This window comes from Bison bison, unplaced genomic scaffold (assembly GCF_000754665.1).
Source record: "Bison bison bison isolate TAMUID 2011002044 unplaced genomic scaffold, Bison_UMD1.0 scf7180017864535, whole genome shotgun sequence".
NCBI classification, from domain to species: domain Eukaryota; kingdom Metazoa; phylum Chordata; class Mammalia; order Artiodactyla; family Bovidae; genus Bison; species Bison bison.
This window is the reverse complement of record NW_011495084.1, coordinates 2,426,508-2,446,948: the sequence shown is the minus strand read 5'-3', so window position 1 is coordinate 2,446,948 and position 20,441 is coordinate 2,426,508. Positions and strand designations below refer to the sequence as shown.

At 38.3% G+C, this 20,441-nt stretch overlaps 1 protein-coding gene across 3 annotated transcripts in view; it reads left to right on the top strand.

The window, feature by feature from the left end:
- The window catches only part of PPFIA2 (protein tyrosine phosphatase, receptor type, f polypeptide (PTPRF), interacting protein (liprin), alpha 2), a 507,538-nt gene that overhangs the window by 465,808 nt on the left and 21,289 nt on the right, over positions 1-20,441 (top strand). For 2 of the 3 annotated variants that reach the window (XM_010832020.1, XM_010832022.1), the window contains 3 exons: positions 4,725-4,806; positions 9,160-9,360; positions 19,859-19,921. In XM_010832020.1, coding sequence (XP_010830322.1) covers positions 4,725-4,806; positions 9,160-9,360; positions 19,859-19,921 — 346 coding nt within the window. The remainder of the gene's footprint in view (positions 1-4,724; positions 4,807-9,159; positions 9,361-19,858; positions 19,922-20,441) is intronic. The other variant, XM_010832021.1, reaches the window with a different exon arrangement.

Sequence of the window (20,441 nt, the reverse complement as noted above, 5' to 3'; positions counted from 1 at the left end):
TTGGAGGAGGAAATGGCAACCCACTCCAGTGTTCTTGCCTGGAGTATCCCAGGGACGGGGGAGCCTGGTGGGCTGCCATCTATGGGGTCACACAGAGTCGGACACGACTGAAGCAACTTAGCAGCAACAGCAACAATGGCATTCTTTCCTGCAGACAAGAATGTGTTTGCTTAAAAGACTCGGCGACTCAGAAGTTTTTCTGATTCAAAACTGACCTTCCTTTACAACCAGTACTTTGTTTCCACACAGGAAATGACAGTCTTGTACCTGAAACTTCCTGTACAAGGAAGTGCTACTGACTGTCCTCTAAAATCTGTTCTAAAATTTAAAACAAATGTGGGTGCCCAATATTCCCTGGTGGCTCAGACGGCAAAGCATCTGCCTACAATGCAGAAGACCCAGGTTCGATCCCTGGGTGGGAAAGATCTCCTGGAGAAGGAAATAGCAACCCACTCCAGTACCCTTGCCTGGAGAATCCCATGGACGGAGGAGCCTGGTGGGCTACAGTCCATGGGGGTCACAAAGAGTCGGGCACGACTGAGCCACTTCACTTCACTTCATGGGTGCCCATGTGTATAGTGATGGGTAGATGTAGGTGATTTGAGGGGAAAGGATGGCTAGATATTAGATTATCTAAAAGAGAGAAAGGAAGAAGGAAGGGAGAAAGCAAGAAACAAAGGAACAGAGAGAGAGAAAGAGAAGGAAGGGAGGGAGCAAGGGAAGAAGGAAGGAAGGAAGGAAGACAAAAGCAGAGAACACCAGTGTATCCAAAATGCCTATTTATCCCGTCACTTTTTTTAAATTTAGTATTTCCTAATACTGCAGGTCACTGTTTCTCTGAAAGTATCTTCAAAATATCTGATGACCACAAACATGCCTTCATGCAGTTAATGCTATACTCATTCTTAATAATCTCTCATGAGATCACCATGTATTAAACTCAGTGATTTCCAAGAACTTCAGCAGTAACCATATTGCTTCATTTTCCTAACCATGCCTCTCTCCCAAGCCAGTGTGTCCAGATATATGTCACTTAAATAATTTCCATATGATGCAGATTTTTTTTAATAGAGAAAAATTAAATGAAATATTGCTTTGAGAATTTCAGTGCATTGCTTTACATAATTAATACCACCCTTGGGTTAAGGAAAAGCAGATCTGGATTAATATCATGCAACATACAGTCATCCACTCCAGTCTGGCCTGTTTCTCACAGTTTCAAATGTATCAGTTCAGAGGCCTCTATTTGGGATTTAGCCCTGCCAGCCAAGGGCCAAAGGCAGAATCCCCTGGACCCTTACCTCATTATCTTTGTGTTAGGTAGTTAGAGTAGGAAAAAGGAGTCCAGAATGGCAGTGGCTAAAAGACAAAGTAGGGAAAAGCCCTCGAAAATAGAACAAAGGTAGGTCCGGGGACTGGAGTGAGACCCTCAGGTGAAAAAAACAGCCCTCCTGGCTCGCCCGATTTACATAGGGCAGGCTCAGGGGGAAGAGAAAAAACATTTGAAAAGAGCCAAAAATGGGCCTCTGGCCTCTCTTCTCTTCACTTTTCCTTTAAGGTCAGCCTGCCTTCATGCCTTGAGGGTGTATGTTCCTTTGCTTGCCAAATAAAATTCTGAGCTGTAATCGAGCTGTGACACTGGTCTGCTGTTTCAAATGTTTACGGTGAGACAGAACGAAGGAAATTACACGCTCCCCATGACATTTGCATACTCTTACTAAAGCTGCTGTGCTATGAGTGTTTGTGATTTAAACATAACAAAGCACAAAGAAATATTTTCCATGGGATATAATGTCCGATGATTTCTCAGACAACTGTATGATAAATTTCTGTTCAAAAGGAGAATAGGATTATTTGAGCTCATTGGATTGCCTCTTAATCAGATTCCTACCAGGAGTCTCAAACCAGATCGAACTCTCATGGGTGCTGTTCTCATAAAGTGACTGGAAAAAATATACTAAAAATATATTATGAGATGTAATTTATTGAAACAAGAAGCAACTGAATGTAAACAAATACTGGCTGATATGTTCAACATTCACTACTGTTTACCGAACACCTCTTTGGTGCCTGGCTTTGTTCTGGATGCTTCAGATGCACCTCTGAACAGAGTATGTACTTGAAGCATTGGTCCCCCTTGAGCTTACTTTCTTTCATGAGATGACAGGTCGAGACATAAATGATACGTTATGTTAGAAGATAAGTGATGTGGGAAAAAATAAGACAAGGAATGGGGATAAGGAATGTCTGCTTGGTATTATGGGAAAGAGGGGAAGAGACATTCAGAGAGAAAGTGACATTTGAGTAAAGATTTAAAAGTATACAAAGAGTAAGGCATGTGAAGATACAGGAGACAAGCATTCAAAATGAGGCAACAGCATATGCAAAGGTCCTGCGGCAGAAAAAAGTCTGGACTGTGTCCAGGGAACAACAAGGAAACCAGTGTTGCTTGCTGAGATGGGAGTTGAGTCCGAGAACAGAGGGTAGAGTGGATCCTAACAGCTGCTTTAGCTTTTATTCTCAGTGAGGCAAATAGTAATTGGAAAGTTATGAGCAGAGAAGTTACATTATCTGACTCAGCTTTTAACAGGATCACTCCAGTTCCTGTGGTGTGCTTTTTAAATTAGGGAACTCATTAGAAGTTTCACAATTGAAATGTTCTACTTTCCAAAAATGGCTTATGTATGATTTATGTCATTTCCTTGTGAAAATGTTATGTGCTTTCTAGGTGGTGAGTGCATATTGACTTGCCTTTTTTTTTTTTTTGCTAAATGTAGCAAAAACCAGTTGTAAATGTGTATTTGTTTCTTCCCCTTTAATGCTACTCACCTGTCACATAACTGAAGTGTTTTCCCCCCCTAATGGATATAACGTTGCAACTCTTGATAATGCTCCTGGGCTCTGTGGAAACCTACTCTGAATTTTCTTGCATGTGTCTTGTGTTCAGTCCTGCCTCTGCCCCTCCACCCTTACTGCTCGTCATGCTTGGAATGTCATCCCTAACTCCTTTCCACCAGCCCTTCAAAGTCAGTTCAGTTGCCCTAAAGTCTCCACTGCTCATTTCCATTGCTACGAATATTAACCCCTTCTCCAAAACTCCCACTCAGAATGTGCTTCATTGAGGTTAGCATCTATTTGTGAATTGTACTATATTTTTAAACAGTTTCTTGTATTTGCTTTTTCTGTTTAACCAGGGATCTCCTGTAAAACTGGGTGCTTGTCTGTGTGAGTCTCAGGTCTCAGCTCACAATAGGTGCTCGATAATTACCTGATGGTTTGTCGTTTAACCCTTCAACTCATTTATATTCAATATATTGAATATATTGATATATTCTATAACAGTGAGACTAGGCTATTCAAAAAGCCCAGTTCTCAGTGCAGGAATGTCATTGGAAAGCCTGAGGGGATGGGTGAGAGGAGAGCAAGCCAGGTTCGAGAACTGCTCTAGTTTCACTCTGGAGTCAGGGCGCCAGTGTCGCTGTCCCCCTTCCCAGGTGCTGAATAGCTTACGCACGCTGTCTTTATTACCCTGTGAAGTGAAAAAGCAGTTGATTTATGTGTCTCTTCAGCTACAATTAACTTCAATCTTTGTTTTGCCTCCTCATTTCTTTGTTGCGCTGCATTTTGTGGTAGCATCTATCGCAGACATGGAAAGCTTTTGTGTTAGAAGACATCTTTATTATATATTCTAACATGTTATAGTCCACCTCAATAAGCAATTAATCAGTTGATACCAGGAAATAATCAAATGCTTCATTTTGGAGTTCCTAAGCATGAAAGACACACATTCAAAATAAAACAATATGTATAAAATGTGTGTGTAAGATCAATGTATCTAAGGAATAGAGAATATATTTTCCAGTATAGTCCTGGCCAGGGATATATCAATTTGAGTTCCAAAGAAACACAAACTTGTTATTTCAGTCATTAACAAGCTGAAATTGGTTTTGTAAATGGATGTCAAGGGTCAGTAGTAGGGATAGTGATTAAAGATGCATTTGTCTAGGCTCTTCACATATTTTTGTTTTCAGAAACAACCATTTGTTGTCATTGAGATGCTTTGCTTTTATTAAAACCAGTAGTGATTGTAAATGAAAATAAGTGTACTATTGAATTTTATACCTTACATTGTTTTTAAAGATGGAAGTCAATGTACCTCAGAGTTCCCTTCAAATGAGAAGTAATGTTGTAGTCTATACAAAAAACTAACTCCTAAGATAGCCACCTGGACCCAGAAAGCATACTAAAATCAAGTGTATCATTTAAATGGGGCTAAAATTATGGACTTGATCTTCTGCCTCTATAAACAGGCATTTTTTTTTTACTATTGAAATAATAAAGAGAAGCAGACAAGACAGATGGAAGAAACTTCATTTAGACCCTGTAATGCATGCAGGAATATGTATATGTGGGCCACTTTCTTGTTTAAGGGATAAAGATATTTGCTGATAATATAATTCAGTTTCTTAGTCCATTAACATTTAATGTTTGAATTTCAGAGAATCAGTGTTTAGATTATGTTTAGATATCAATGTTTCATTTCTAATAAAATCAATGGATGATTTGCATGTATTATTCAAAGAAAGAAAGAATTCTGTTATTCTGTATTAACTCATTAAAAGCTTATAAAGATTATTGGGCTTTTAAAAAATATTGTCATTAAAAATAATCACAGCCATCTTTTCCCATATTACCTGACTAATAATCCTTGCTGTATACTTCAGGCACGAACTTCTAGAAGAAGCTCGGAGAAAGGGATTACCTTTTGCCCAGTGGGATGGGCCCACTGTAGTCGCATGGCTAGAGGTAAGAGAAGTAAATCAGAAGACTCTCATCCAATCCAATGTTTAGAGACAAGTAAAGCTGGGTTCCTGACGTCTTCATTTTTCCCATAGTCTGGAATAGCTTATAAAGAGAATGTTTGCTTTATCTAGGGACCCACAGTCATAGCTGTGATTTTACTCTGATGCTTTCTTGTGACTGTGGCAGAAGCAGCAGGCAGTGAGATGAAAGAAACTCTTAGTAAATTCCGTGTTCTTTATATCTAGAGTAAATCAAGAAGCAATTCTTGAGTGACACTCCTCGGACAGTAAAGAATCTGCCTGCAATGTAGGAGACCCGGATTTGATCCCTGGGTCAGGAAGATCCCCTGGAGAAGAGAATGGCAACTCATTCCAGTACTCTTGCCTGGAGAATCCCATGGACAGAGGAGCCTGGGGGGCTACAGCCCATGGGGTCACAAAGAGTCAGACACAACTGAGTGACTAACACTTGCGCTGTGTTGTTGCTAGGAGGCATCTGTCCAGTACATTAGTCCAGAGCCCTTCCTCATCAGCAGGTTAACAGAAAAGAGCCATCTCCGTATTTGTAACACTTCTGTGTGATTCAAGACATTTGCAGCCATTCCTTTGCTTGTAGTATAATTCCTGAACATGAAGGAGCCAGCTAGATTTAGACATTTGGAATCTTGCAGAATACACAAACCCTTGTTCCCCTCTAGGTCTAGACTGAATGTTTTTAATGAAATGAGAACTACATTTAGCATATCCTGCACAATACAAGGGCCTGGATAAATGAATCAATACCTGATCAGCAGAAGCAGACGAGAATGGGGAAGGAAATACATATTTGACCACAAGGGCCCTTTCATGCCACTTATCAATAGTTTCACCACCCCTTCCATTCAGTTCTCTAATGTGGGCTGTTGGCAGCTGCTAGGAGATGCTGATGTCAAGATGAAGGGGAGTATAGTCAGTCCACCGTATCCATGGGTTCCCCGCCCGTGGATTCAACCAAACACGTTCAATCTGAAACAAATCCATGGATGATAAGCCCTGGATAGTCAGGCCCGACAGGGACTCCAGCATCTGCAGATTTTGGTCTGCGATGTCCTGGAGCCAATAGCCCAAGAACACCAAGGGACTGACTGTATGAACTTTTGTTGCTTGGCAGAGGCAATTAGAAACCATTGTTTTAAAAGGTTCAGGATTCTAAAATTGTTCACCTTCATTATTATATCAAATCCAGAGCTAATGAATTAATCAATGAGGGACAACAAAACATTTAATTTTAAAAAATTATCTTACACAGATAAATATAAAAACATGCTTTGCATTTTTTCTTGGACTGAGTGAAAGAAGCCTTGTCTTGCTTTATTCTTTCATATCAGTCAGGAAATTTTTTAGCTTATTAGTGATCACAGCTGTTCTTCTGAATATGTCTTTAAAATTACTATATTTTAAAAATCAATTCATAAGACAAAATGTTTAAGAAAGCCCACTGCAAAACTGAGAGCAACTCATTGTGCAGTTTCTCTCCAGCGAAATGAGCTACAGTTTCACAGAGTTAGCTGCTATTTTGGCAAGTGATGAACAGATCCTTTATTAAAAAAAAGATTTACTGACATTAAGGGCCTAGGGAATGACAGGCAGTGACGTTTCTGCTAATTAAAACTATCCTGAGCACACAGAAATTGCTCCTTGTGTGTTCCCTAAAGTGACTGAAATTATAAAATGGAATAAACATGATGAATGAGGTGGGTGATCCAGTGAATGAGAGCTCTTAACTTTCACCTCCTTTAGTACCTCCTTGATTGCACAGCCCACTGAGTGACGGGTACAAATAAGTCTGATGCTTCATACACCATTTATAGACACCAAGAACTTTGTGAAAGTCTAATCAGGAATGGGGGCTTTCCGGGTAGCACTAGTGGTAAAGAACCTGCCTGCCAGTGCAGGAGATGTTAAGAGTCATGGGTTCCATCTCTGGGTCTGGAAGATCCCCTGGAGAAGGGCATGGTGACCCACTCCAGTGTTCTTGCCTGGAGAATATCATGAACGGAGGAGCACGGCAGGCTATAGTCCATAGGGTCGCACAGAGTCGGACATGACTGAAACGACTTCGCACACAGAACAATCAGGAATGACCTTGGTAACTAGGTATTGGCAACCATGTATTGGTAATGTTAACTGGTATGGAAGTCCAAATATCTTAGTATAGAGGAGGTGAAAAGAAGTGAAAATCATTCAGGTCCAGTGAAGGTATAGTTAGATGTTTAGTTATTTTGAACTTCAGGTTACAAACTATGAATTCAAATCCCGTCTTTTCTCATGTATAATCATTATCTGTCAAGGCAAGGTCAATTCCCATGCCTAACATGTAGGAGATGCTATCGTCAGTCATGCATTGCACCTGTCTCCTTTCTCTCTCCGTCACAGCCCAGGCCACGTTGTGTGAACGATTTGACTTTTTAATTCCTCTACAGAAGCAAGCAACCCCTTAACATAGAAGAATTTTTAAAATTAAAAAAAAAATCAGTATTAGTTATTTACTATCATGTAGCAAATTATCCCAACACGTAGCATTTCTTTTCCTCATGACTTCTGTGGGTCAGGAATCTAGACATGGTTTACTGCGGCCTCTTTCCAGAGTCTCTCACAAGACTGCAGGCAGAGTGTCAGCCCAGGGCCCCAGTCATGTCAAGACTTGACTTGGGGGAAAATCCAGTTCTGAGCTGACTCCATTCCTTGCTAGCTGTTGGCCAGAGACATCTGTTCCTTTCCACATGAGCATCTCACAGGACTGCTCACAGCTCGACAGCTGGCTTCCCCCAGAGCAAGAGCTCAGAGAATAGAGGCAGAGAGGACCAGCTGGAATGAAGCCCGTCTGTTCATAACCTAACCTGGAAAGTCATGTCCCATCATTTTGCATGTGTGCTAAGTCGCTTCAGTCGTGTCTGACTCTGTGCGATCCTGTGGACTATAGCCTGCCAGGCTCCTCTGTCCATGGGATTCTCCAGGCAAGAATACTGGAGTGGGGTGCCATGCCCTCCTTTAAAGGATCTTCCCAGGGATCAAACCTGGATCTCTGGCACCCCTTGCATTGGCAGGTGGGTTCTTCACCACCAGCGCCAGTCACTTTCATCACACAGTCTTTTCATTACAGTAAGTCACCAGGTCCTGCCCCAACTTGGAGGAAGAGGGTGATACACGTGCAGGAATATCAGGAAGTGAGATTATTTGGAACCATCTTAGAAGCTGCCTAAAACAAAGCCTTAGAAATAATAAAGCCAAATCCCTTCCATTTTACAAAGGAGGGAAATAGGGCTGAGGTACAGAGGACTTGTACAACTCACCGATGACAGGGAAGGCCCGAGCCTTCTGATTCTTAGTCTAGAGCTCTTGACGCTATATATTGCTGATTTATGGTTGTTCTTCACTTTTTCCTTCACTTGCTCTCACTCTCCTTTTGCTCAGTCTGTTCATACCAACAAATAAAATACCCCTCCCCCCAAAATAGTACTTTAGCTTTTTAAAAATTTAAACTCACCAGCACGTGCCCCGCTTCTTCTTCATAGGGGAGCAGGGAGAGGAATGGCAAGAATATTCCTTATTAAAATAGTGTGTGTAATTCTGCTGCTACAACTCAGCACATCCACCCTGGGCTTCAGATGCGTGCTGGGCATTATGCTGTGTTCATTGCACTGCCAATTCAACTCTTTCCAGAGTCTCACAGCAAAGTTGAAAAATCAGAATCCGTAATTTCTAGAGCATTATTTGTTTCATAACTCTCTTTAATTAATGTTTTACAGGTGCTTATACTGTTAGCCTCTTCCATTAGCCCATCATTTCGTTCTCCAAAAAGTATTTTCCTATTTAGCATCTAATTGAGCACATACAAATTAGCACATAGCATAGGTAGGTAGGTTGGAAATGTCGCTTAGCCACATTAAAGCCTTTGATTAAAAGCACTCAGAATTCCAAAGGAGAATTCTAAATTGAAGTCATTTATTAAACAAATGTGTTAATTGAGCCTTTACCAAATGCAGCTTGTAGCCATTCTTGTCCTTAAACTCTAGAGGAGGTTTGGTGAGGTGTAGCTATTATATTTATCCCTCATAAATTCGTTGTTAAATTGCAGACCCTGAAGGCTACCTTTCCAATCTTTATTTCCATTACTGCCTAACTGGTTCTTTGAATAAATTATTTAATGTCTTTATGCCTCTCTCTCTCCTGGGGGAAATAAGAATTGCATCTCTTTCATGGGGTTGTGGTAATAAATGAGTTCATACAGGTCAGGTAATTAGAATACGATGTAGCACATAGTGTTAATGGTTAACTATGATTATAATCTGGGTACGTTTTTCCCCCAATCCAACAGCTCTGGTTGGGAATGCCTGCTTGGTATGTGGCAGCCTGCAGAGCCAATGTGAAGAGTGGTGCCATTATGTCTGCTTTATCGGACACTGAGATCCAGAGAGAGATTGGAATCAGCAACCCTCTGCATCGCTTAAAGCTCCGATTAGCAATCCAGGAGATGGTTTCCCTAACCAGTCCTTCAGCTCCTCCGACATCCAGAACTGTGAGTCCCTTTGTGCTCCTTCCCTCTCCCAGGGCTGGGCGGACAGCAGCCTCCCCAGGCCCACAGAGCAGAACTGTGGCAGCAAGCATGTCAATGTCAGCATGCATTATTCTCAGGATATCTAGCTTGCTCTTCATTAACCTTGCTGCTACTTTTAATAGGCTTTCAATTGAAGAGCTGTGATTCCTATCAGACTTGAAGGCTGCAACCAAAATAGACTTTTGAGCTAGCCTCTAAAGTTTAGATTTTTCTCCCAAGCAAGACCAAGAGTTTATTCTTTCATGAGATTTTTCCTTTTTAATGTAATCCAGCATCTCAAGAGATGAGCTCTGGGCAGAAGTACTTTTTGAAGATGTAATGCTAAACTCACTACCTCTTAAGCAGTTTTCATAAATGAAAGTACCTGATATTTAATGTTTTATAAATACCATGTGAATTACCTGCCCTCAAAACCTGTTTGCTTTTTATTTATAAATCCCTATTTCTCTCATAATTTTGTCCCTGTCTTAATATTAGAAAAGAACAAAATATTTTAAAAAGGAATGCCAGATGACAAATTCAAACATTGAGAGAAACTTGCAAATAACATTCATTCCTTCCTTAGTCCTTCTCCAAATTATATCATTTTCTGACAAAGGATGTGATTTCTGATGTTAATTGGATTTTTCTGATCCCATGTCTTATACAAAAAAAAAAAAAAAGGAAAAATGAGGTAAGTTCAAATAGTGGGCAAAAGATAGGAAAGCAAAATTATTTCAGTTTTCAGGCACACAGCTAACTTGAGTATAACTTTTTTTCATATGGGTCTTAAACATCACCGTAAATTGGAGAACTGGCTTCATTTTATTATATATTTTCTTATATTCCCTCCCAGTGTATTAGATTCCAGTGCTAGAAACACAAAGTCAAAATTTAATTGTTTATTTTTCTTATATAATTCCATTTTAACTTTTTCCTAAGATATATTTAGGAGAAAATATATACTTTAACAAATTCTTATATATGACTTGTTGAAAGTGAAAGAGGAGAGTAAACATTGAGTAAAAACTCAACATTCAGAAAACTAAGATCATGGCATCTGGTCCCATCACTTCATGGCAAATAGATGGAGAAAGAGTGGAAACAGTGACAGACTTTATTTTGGGGGCTCCAAAATCACTGCAGATGGTGACTGCAGCCATGAAATTAAAAGATGCTTGCTCCTTGGAAGAAAAGTTATGACCAACCTAGACAGCATACTGAAAAGCAGAGACATTACTTTGCCAACAAAGGTCCGCCTAGTCAATGCTATGGTTTTTCCAGTAGTCATGTATGGATGTGAGAGTTGGACTTTACAACTCTTTATAGTCCAACTCTTTACAGCATTGCTGAAGAATTGATGCTTTTGAATTGTGGTGTTGGAGAAGACACTTGAGATTCCCTTGGACTGCAGGGAGATCCAACTAGTCTATCCTAAAGGAAATCAGTCCTGAATATTCATTGGAAGGATTGATACTGAAGCTGAAACTCCAATACTTTGGCCACCTGATGTATAGAACTGACTTATCTGAAAAGACCCTGATGCTGGGAAAGATTGAGGGCAGGAGGAGAAGGGGGCGACAGAGGGTGAGATGGTTGGACGGCATCACTGACTTAATGGTCACGAGCTTGAGTAAACTCTGGGAGTTGGTGATGGACAGGGAGGCCTGGTGTGCTGCAGTCCATGGGGCTGCACAGAGTCAGACACAATGGAGCAACAGAACTGAACTGATAGCATATTAAAATGTATATAAATGTTATATACTATAGCTGAAGTATTACTGAAGCTAAAAAAGTAATTCAGAATATATTTAAAATAAAAGCTGAGAAGGCCATTAAAATAGTTACTGCAGAATTCAGATCTGATGATGAGTTTCCTGTGTAACTTCCAACTGAGAGAGAAGTATCATGACTGGTTTATGTTAACATTCTCCTCCCAAGAGCAAATTTGAACAAAAATGCTTAAAATTTCTAATCTTGCAAAAATAAAAGCAATAGAAGTCCCAACTTAAATATGAAAAGTAGAGTATAATTTATATATATATATCATCCTATTTCTTAAAGGAAAATTGAATAATTAAGCACTATTTTCCTAAAAATCTCTAAGCAAACTGAAGGAACTTAAATCACAAGCTGTTAAAGGTAAGAGCATACTCGGTTGTTCAAAGAACAGTCAAATGTAAAGAGAGCTTATGAGACCCTTCATCATCTATTCTCAATTCCCCTCAAAGGCTTTATTTCCTCAGATGAGGATCCCAGGAACACAGACCTGATTTCAGTTTCCTAAACTTTTATGATTTGGGTTGATCATTAGCTTTTTCATTCTTCTCTCTGCCTGGAACATTCTTTCCACTCCAGGGTCACTGTCCTCCAGTGATGACCCCTGAATGTCCTTCCTCTAAAAAGTTTTCACCAAACTCCAAAGTCTGGGCTTGCTTCCCTTCCCGAGTCATCGCTCTGTATACTTAGAAGAAAGGACTACATAATTTTCTATCCTTGATTCATCCCACACTAGAGCTTAATACTTAACTCAGTATTAAGTATAGTATAAGCCTTAACTCAGTACCTGTCAAATTGTAAATAGTCAATAAATATGCACCTTAAAATGATGATTTTATAAGTCATGCTACCCACCACTACACAGGATATGAAATACGTATGCCCTGATTACAGAGAGGGCAACCATGCTAAGAAAAGGAAGACATAGAAGCAGAGTGCTCTGGCATTCCAATGAGGGAAAAGTCACCTTTGATTAAGGCTCAAAGAGAAATTAACATTTGAAAGACAGCTAATATATTGCTAATTATTAAAATAATTCATATTTTCACTATTAACTCTTTGATAGAGACCTTTTCATTCTACTTTCTTTCTCATTTTATAAAAATATTTTCACATAATACATTATTTTGTACTTTTAAAACTCAGTAATATGACATGAATGTTTCCCCCATTTTATTAATATTAAATATGTAATTGTAGTATCATTGTTAATTGCTGCATACCTCCTTTAATTTATTTAACCAACCCCCTTATAAATTGGACATTTTGCTTATTTAGCAATTTTCATTGTATTTACAATACAATAGTATGAATATAGTTATGTTATTACATTAACTGTGGTTATTTCCATACCAATATTTGTATATAGGGCATTTATATTTTTATTACTTTTGAACCTTAACTGCCAGATAGTATTGTGTAGTCTTTTCTCCCCCTTTGTCAAAGTTAATGACTACATTGCTTAAGTTTACATTTTAAAAGTTACTAGTAAAGTTAAGATGTTTTCATATTCTTATTTATTTTAGTATTTAAATGAATTTCCTATTCATAGCTTTTTTCATTTTTCTGTCAGATTATAGGGATATTCTTTTTTTTTTCTTTTTGCTAATGTGTAAAAGCTCTTTATTCACAGAAGACATATGCCCTTAGCTAAATATTGATACAGGTTACACAAGAGAGAAGTTGTCTCTATTTGCTTTAAAAATAATCTACTGAGTGCTTTTTGTAAATACTTCTTTAACTCTATCTACATGAAAGTATTTACTTATTTTTAATATATTTCAAATACGATTTTCTTTGCAAAAAAATTACATGTCAATTTATAGTAATTAATCTACTACATAAAGTGAAGATGAAAACATTTTAAAGTCATCACCTAAAATTATATACTAGGATTCACTCTTTGAAATTTTAAAAGGAGTTGACTTTTTTTTTTAAGAAATGTTATCATGTCTTCTGGAACACTGCCAACAGTTCTGATCATAAAAGATATTCCGTGTGTTTAGGTTTGGGTTCCTGAGAAAGATGTACCTTATTCATTCACTCAAGTTCTTAAGAGAAAAAAACAAGATACTTAGATTAAAAAAAAACAAAAAACTGAACAGAACTCTGCCTCCTTTTGTGTTTAGATGAAATGGACGAATAGAAAAATCTAGTGTTTTCATTCATTATTATTATTTACATTTACTATTTCCCTGGGCCAGCCCTAATCTTCCAGCTTTCTGTTTCTTTTTCCTAAGCTGTTACTATAGTTACTATAGAAGGCCTCCTATATAATAGAATAGAGATGTAGATATCAGATAATTGACATATTTGGTTTAAGAGGTATATCATAAAGAATACATAAATTCTTTAAATATTTCATCTTAAGTACAAATATGTAAATATTCAGGCACTTGCAAATTTAGATGAAACCCTAAGGACTTTTCTTTTAGCTAATTCCAGTGCCTGGAGTTTCACATTATGTTTATTTGATAGCTTCATCCTTTAAACATTTTCAACTTTTTTAGTTTGAGTTTCTTTTTAAAGTGATAATTAAGATACTCGAAAAGCTATGTGAATGTAGAATCCTCTTGGAAATTTACAGATTCTTCCCTAGACTTTGCTGAAGTTGTATTTCTGATTGATAATGTGTTTTAATATTTACCCTTATCTAGTCTTTCCAAATAATTCAGCTTAATGTTCAGACATGAGCCAACTTCACTTAATTTTTGGCTCTATATAATATTTACTTAAATTGCCTGATTTTTTTTTAAAGTGCTGTGAAAGTAGAAAGGTTTGGAAACAAAAACAAGTGATCTTTGGTAAACATATAATTTAGCAATTTTGAGCAGACATGGAAGGCATAAGATAAGTTTCAACAAAATGTACAGGGGAAATAAAGAGCATTTATTAAACTAAAGATTTGCTTGGGCAGAGATTGTTTACGAGAATTCTAGTAAAACTGTAGTAACAGCCAACATCAATGGAGAACTAAGGTCAGGCCCTGGTCTAAGTGTTCTACATGCAGTAACTGATTTGAGTCTGAGGACAATATGAGATGGGTACTTTCATGATACCTATTTCACAAATGGGAGGAATTGATGAACAGAGAGGTTAAGTGACTTGTCCTAAGGTCACACCCCAGGTGGTTTTGCCCGTAGTCTGTGCTCATAACAAGTGTAGTTTCCTGCTTCCTGCACTCTACCAGTTTTCCTTCTTTTTCACAACATTCTTTCAGTCTACTTTGGTTCCCCTTTACATAATTATTAACCTCCTAAACCTCAACCTTTAAGTAAATAAGGTGACATACAGTTGTGTTAAACTAGTCTTATTATAATGAGAAATATTTTTCCTTATGGTAGAGAAACATGAAGTCAGATTAGGGAGAAATGTGGATACAGGCCATTTTAAATGTGGAAGATAAGATCAGATCAGTCGCTTAGTCATGTCCGACTCTTCGCGACCCCATGAATCACAGCACGCCAGGCCTCCCTGTCCATCACCAACTCCAGGAGTTCACTCAGACTCACGTCCATTGAGTCAGTGATGCCATCCAGCCATCTCATCCTCTGTCATCCCCTTTTCCTCCTGCCCCCAATCCCTCCCAGAATCAGAGTCTTTTCCAATGAGTCAACTCTTCGCATGAGGTGGCCAAAGTACTGGAGTTTCAGCTTTAGCATCATTCCTTCCAAAGAAATCCCAGGTCTGATCTCCTTCAGAATGGACTGGTTGGATCACTTTGCAGTCCAAGGGACTCTCAAGAGTCTTCTCCAACACCACAGTTCAAAAGCATCAATTCTTTGGCGCTCAGCCTTCTTCACGGTCCAACTTTCACATCCATATATGACCACAGGAAAAACCATACCCTTGACTAGACGGACCTTTGTTGGCAAACGAATGTCTCTGCTTTTGAATATGCTATCTAGGTTGGTCATAACTTTCCTTCCAAGAAGTAAGCATCTTTTAATTTCATGGCTGCAGTCACCATCTGCAGTGATTTGGGAGCCCAGAAAAATAAAGTCTGACACTGTTTCCACTGTTGCCCCAATTATTTCCCATGAAGTGATGGGACCAGATGCCATGATCCTCGTTTTCTGAATGTTGAGCTTTAAGCCAACTTTTTCACTCTCCACTTTCACTTGCATCAAGAGGCTTTTGAGTTCCTCTTCACTTTCTGCCATAAGGGTGGTGTCATCTGCATATCTGAGGTTATTGATATTTCTCCCGGCAATCTTGATTCCAGCTTGTGTTTCCTCCAGTCCAGCATTTCTCATGATGTACTCTGCATATAAGTTAAATAAACAGGGGGACAATATACAGCCTTGATGAACTCCTTTTCCATGTCCAGTTCTAACTGTTGCTTCCTGACCTGCATACACATTTCTCAAGAGGCAGATCAGGTGGTCTGGTATTCCCATCTCTTTCAGAATTTTCCACAGTTGACTGTGATTCACACAGTCAAAGGCTTTGGCATAGTCAATAAAGCAGAAATAGATGTCCTTCTGGAACTCTCTTGCTTTTTCATGATCCAGTGGATGTTGGCAATTTGATCTCTGGTTCCTCTGCCTTTTCTAAAACCAGCTTGAACATCAGGAAGTTCACGGTTCACGTATTGCTGAAGCCTGGCTTGGAGAATTTTGAGCATTACTTTACTAGAGTGTGAGATGAGTGCAATTGTGCGGTAGTTTGAGCATTCTTTGGCATTGCCTTTCTTTGGGATTGGAATGAAAACTGATCTTTTCCAGTCCTGTGGCCACTACTGAGTTTTCCAAATTTCCTGGCATATTGAGTGCTGCACTTCACAACATCATCTTTCAGGATTTGAAATAGCTCAACTGGAATTCCATCACCTCCACTAGCTTTGTTCGTAGTGATGCTTTCTAAGGCCACTTCAGTTCACATTCCAGGATATCCGGCTCTAGGTCAGTGATCACACCATCGTGATTATCTGGGTGGTGAAGATCTTTTTTGTACAGTTCTGTGTATTCTTGCCATCTCTTCTTAATATCTTCTGCTTCTGTTAGGTCCACACCATTTCTGTCCTTTATCAAGCCCATCTTTGCATGAAATGTTCCTTTGGTATCTCTGATTTTCTTGAAGAGATCCCTAGTCTTTCCCATTCTGTTGTTTTCCTCTATTTCTTTGCATTGATCGCTGAAGAAGGCTTTCTTATCTCTTCTTGCTATTCTTTGGAACTCTGCATTCAGATGTTTACATCTTTCCTTTTCTCCTTTGCTTTTCGCTTCTCTTCTTTTCACAGCTATTTGTAAGGCCTCCCCAGACAGCCATTTGGAAGGTAGATTTCAAATTAATTTACTTTGACATTCAGTTATAAAGTAAAAAATGCTTCAAAATGATGAAAGTCATTACAGCAGTGACAGCTAGATAAGGTTCAGGGTTGTTCTGAGGTCTGGCTGCTTTATTTATTTTGTATTTCTGACAGCAAGAGAATTACTTTCCCCCAATTAGGTTTCATAAGTTATCCCTTAAACTCATTTTAATATTTATTTTTATATCATAAATCTCTCCTGAATGATTTAATTAGGTAAGTGCTTTAATTCTTAACCTCCTTTAGGAACTTTCCTTCTAGATTTCAATTGATAATAGTAGCTGCATATTCTACTGCATCTGGGCTAAGGTCAGGCTAGCAAGGCACCTCCAATGAAACTGAATGACGGTCTCACTGTCAGTGCCGACCTTGCACTTCCACGACCCTGAGAGTGAGTGCTTCCTTAAACAGAGCCCCCTTGACACCTCACCTACCTCATCCGAGTCCCAGCCCTGGATCAGAATATATTGCATCATAATTTAAAATTATTAGGGTCTTTTACAGTATGAGTATGTAGTTTTAGCCTACTTAACAGATGTAGAATCTAGAGAAGCTTGGGAAATGACCTAGTTACTGAGAAGTGGCGCTGCTAGAACTCAAACCTCTTGATTCTGATTTAGTAAATTTCTAGATAACTAGAATTTTAGAAATCATTTTATGGGCTCAAATGGTATTTGCCATACACACACAAAAAATCATTTACTGGTTTGCATTCTCCAGTTCATTTATCAGGGTTTGCAGCATTGACACCAAGGGCAGTAAGTAAATGATTTTCAGTGGCTCTCAGAAAGCCACAGCCAAATGATATGATGCTTGTCCCTTATGCTTTTCCAGGCCACTTTTTGCAGTCTTTATCCCTGGACTCAAGGCACCAGTGTCCTGTGTCCTTTCCTTCTCGAAGCGTCCCAACTCTAGCTATAATCTAAGATGTGCTCTTTGCTGAAACGCTCATGCTCTAAAGCGCCCTTTTTATGACTTACCCAGATGAAAGTTCCATCCTTGAAACTGGTGATAAAAAGAAACAAATCTAAATAATTGACTTACTACCCATAGGCGTGCTTATAAAATAAACTTGTTGAAAACCTCAACTAATGCCTAAGTGGTTGGGTCGTATAGGAGTCATTTTATGAGTTACTTTTCAAGACTCTAGAGCAGGCAGTGCTCCTCACAAGTAAAACTGCAGAGCACAAGTGAACAACCAACTTACAACTTCGGGAAGTTTGCCAACCATACTTTAGGAAATTGTCCTGGATATATACTCATTTTGTATATAAATTGTCCTGGATATATACTCATTTTGCATGCAAAGATACAGATGAAGTCATAGCTCCTTGAATCCTACGCCAGAATATGGTGATAGACTGGCAGATACAGACTTTAAATAACCTGTGAAAGAGATTATGTGAAGTGAAGTGAAATCACTCAGTCGTGTCCAACTCTGTGACCCCATGGACTGTACAGTCCATGGAATTCTCCAGGCCAGAATCTGGAGTGAGTAGCCATTCCCAGAAGATCCAGAGGATCTTCCCCACCAAGGGATTGAACCCAGGTCTCCCACATTGCAGGTAGATTCTTTACTAACCAAGCCACAAGGAAAGAGATTATACATGTCTGCATTTCAATATGAAATAATACTGGTCAAATTTCTTACAGAAGGAGGGCGATCTTCATTTCTTGGATTCACAAACAAGGTGGAATCTATAGACATCATTGTAAAACAGTCTGGCTTAAATGAATTTCCTCTCAAGTAACCATCACTGAAGCTTGTGATGAAGAGACAGTACAGCCGTTCAGGCAAAGCAGTGTCATCACTGAGTGTAAAGGGAATGTGACAGATAAGTGTAAAAACACTTTTTGAGCATAGTACACTCCTCAAAAAGGCAGTGAAAGCAGTTTCTGCCAAGTGATTTAATAATCATATATTCGTATGCAACTTTCTGTTTATAATGAGCACCATTTTTAGAAGCTGGGGCTAGAGGGAGGGGCTTTTAATGACATGGATGGCTGCTGTATTCCAAGTATATATTACAGTTGTGCAGTTTTATCTTTTAAGAAAAAAGTTCATTTATACTCAGAATTCCAAAATGGTAGGAAAATGAGAATTCTATATGTATAAATGATACTTATCCTTTGAGATCTTTATGCCTATATGATTTACTTATAATAATGAATATTTACTGTTTCATTGCTCAACCATGAGTAATTCTCTTATACAGGAGATTTACCATATGTTGAATTATACTCATCGGTTTAGTTTATATGCAGTTATTTTTTAAAATATTAAATTCCATCATCTATAATAGAAGCTAAGTTAACATGGCACTGTATCAGTAGAAAAGGCCAGAGAAAATTATGGTAATGACATATTGGGGTGTCAGTTTTGCTACCTCCAGTTCTTTAAAATGAGACCCCTTCCAAAATAAGTAACAAGTAATACATAGGATGTAAATGCCACTGTAACTATAGAATTGCTGTACTTAGACAATGTTGAAATGTTCATAATGATATCCCAGTTAAATGGTGGAATTTGATGGGAAGTGGTTCCCAGTGATCTGTGTGTTACTAAATGGACTTTGGTTTAGAAATTGTATGTAACTTGGTATATAAAAGAAATATCATGGGTTGTTTTTATTAAAAGAAAAATGAGACTTCATAATAGAATAGTGCCTGCTAGAGGGAAACTTTCCGTTTCTCTATAATGGTGTAGGATACTGCTGAAAAACCAGATAACCCAAGTTTTGTGACTTCTAACAATATTTACTGAAAAAAAATAACTTTTATTACATCCAAAATAGCATTTCTTTTTTTTTTTTAATAATATAGGAAAACAACATATTTACTGAACTATGAAAGGAAGAGGTCATTTGGGAAAAACTGATATCGATTTCCAGACAGGTTATGATAGTACTTTCAGCTTTGTATTGACAATCAATTTTTTCTTTCCAAGGACATTGAAGAATCAAAACTCTGTGAAGGAAATATTGGCAATAACATGACAAAACACATGTGTCTTTGTTTACTGAAGAAAAAATATTCTTCTACAGATCAAATTTATTCGGTTCTCCATGATTACAAAAAGATGGATCCAATAGCCTCGTACCTTTGAAATGCAAATTTTGATTAAGCCTTTTTCCTGATTAATAATTACAAAAGTATCATTTTAAACCTATCCCACGTGAGCTTCACAGCATGCCTCTTTCTATTTAATCTTTTGAAGTAGAAGCAAAAGGGAGCTGTGAGAAGCCAGCAATGCTGTCTCTTGCACATGCTGTAGAAGCAAGAGCACGGTGCGTTACTGTGGTTCCGTTAACTCACAATGGCGCTGCCTTTCTTCTTTACCACTGCTTCCTCCCGTGGATCCCACTGCTTCCCTCTGGGCCTCCTCACCAGCCTTCAGGCAACGTCTGGGTGACCCATGAAGAAATGGAAAATCTTGCGGCTCCAGCAAAAACGGTTAGTCTTTACAGCTTTGTTGAACATGCAAAACCATTATTTTGCTGCTATTTGGATGGAAAAGCTATTTGGTTTATACCATAGGATCAGAGTAATGGGTATGTTTACACAGTGATATGCAATGATTATGGTCTAATTTCACTGCACTTAGACATTTTTAAATAAAGCCGTACTAGATTGTCATAATGTGGTTAATATAAGAGTTTGTAACATGCAAACAAGTAATCAAGAATTTAATAATATTTATCTATTTCACAACACTGGAAATGTTTTATAGCAAATATCACTTAAAACTTAGCATATTCCCAGGTAATGCATGTTACGAAACCCAATTAAATTTGTAATAGAATGTACAGATTGAATATCCTTTTTATTTTGTTTTTGTAAATCTATGATTTTTTTTTTTTAATTTTATTTTATTTTTAAACTTTACATAATTGTATTAGTTTTGCCAAATATCAAAATGAATCCGCCACAGGTATACATGTGCTCCCCATCCTGAACCCTCCTCCCTCCTCCC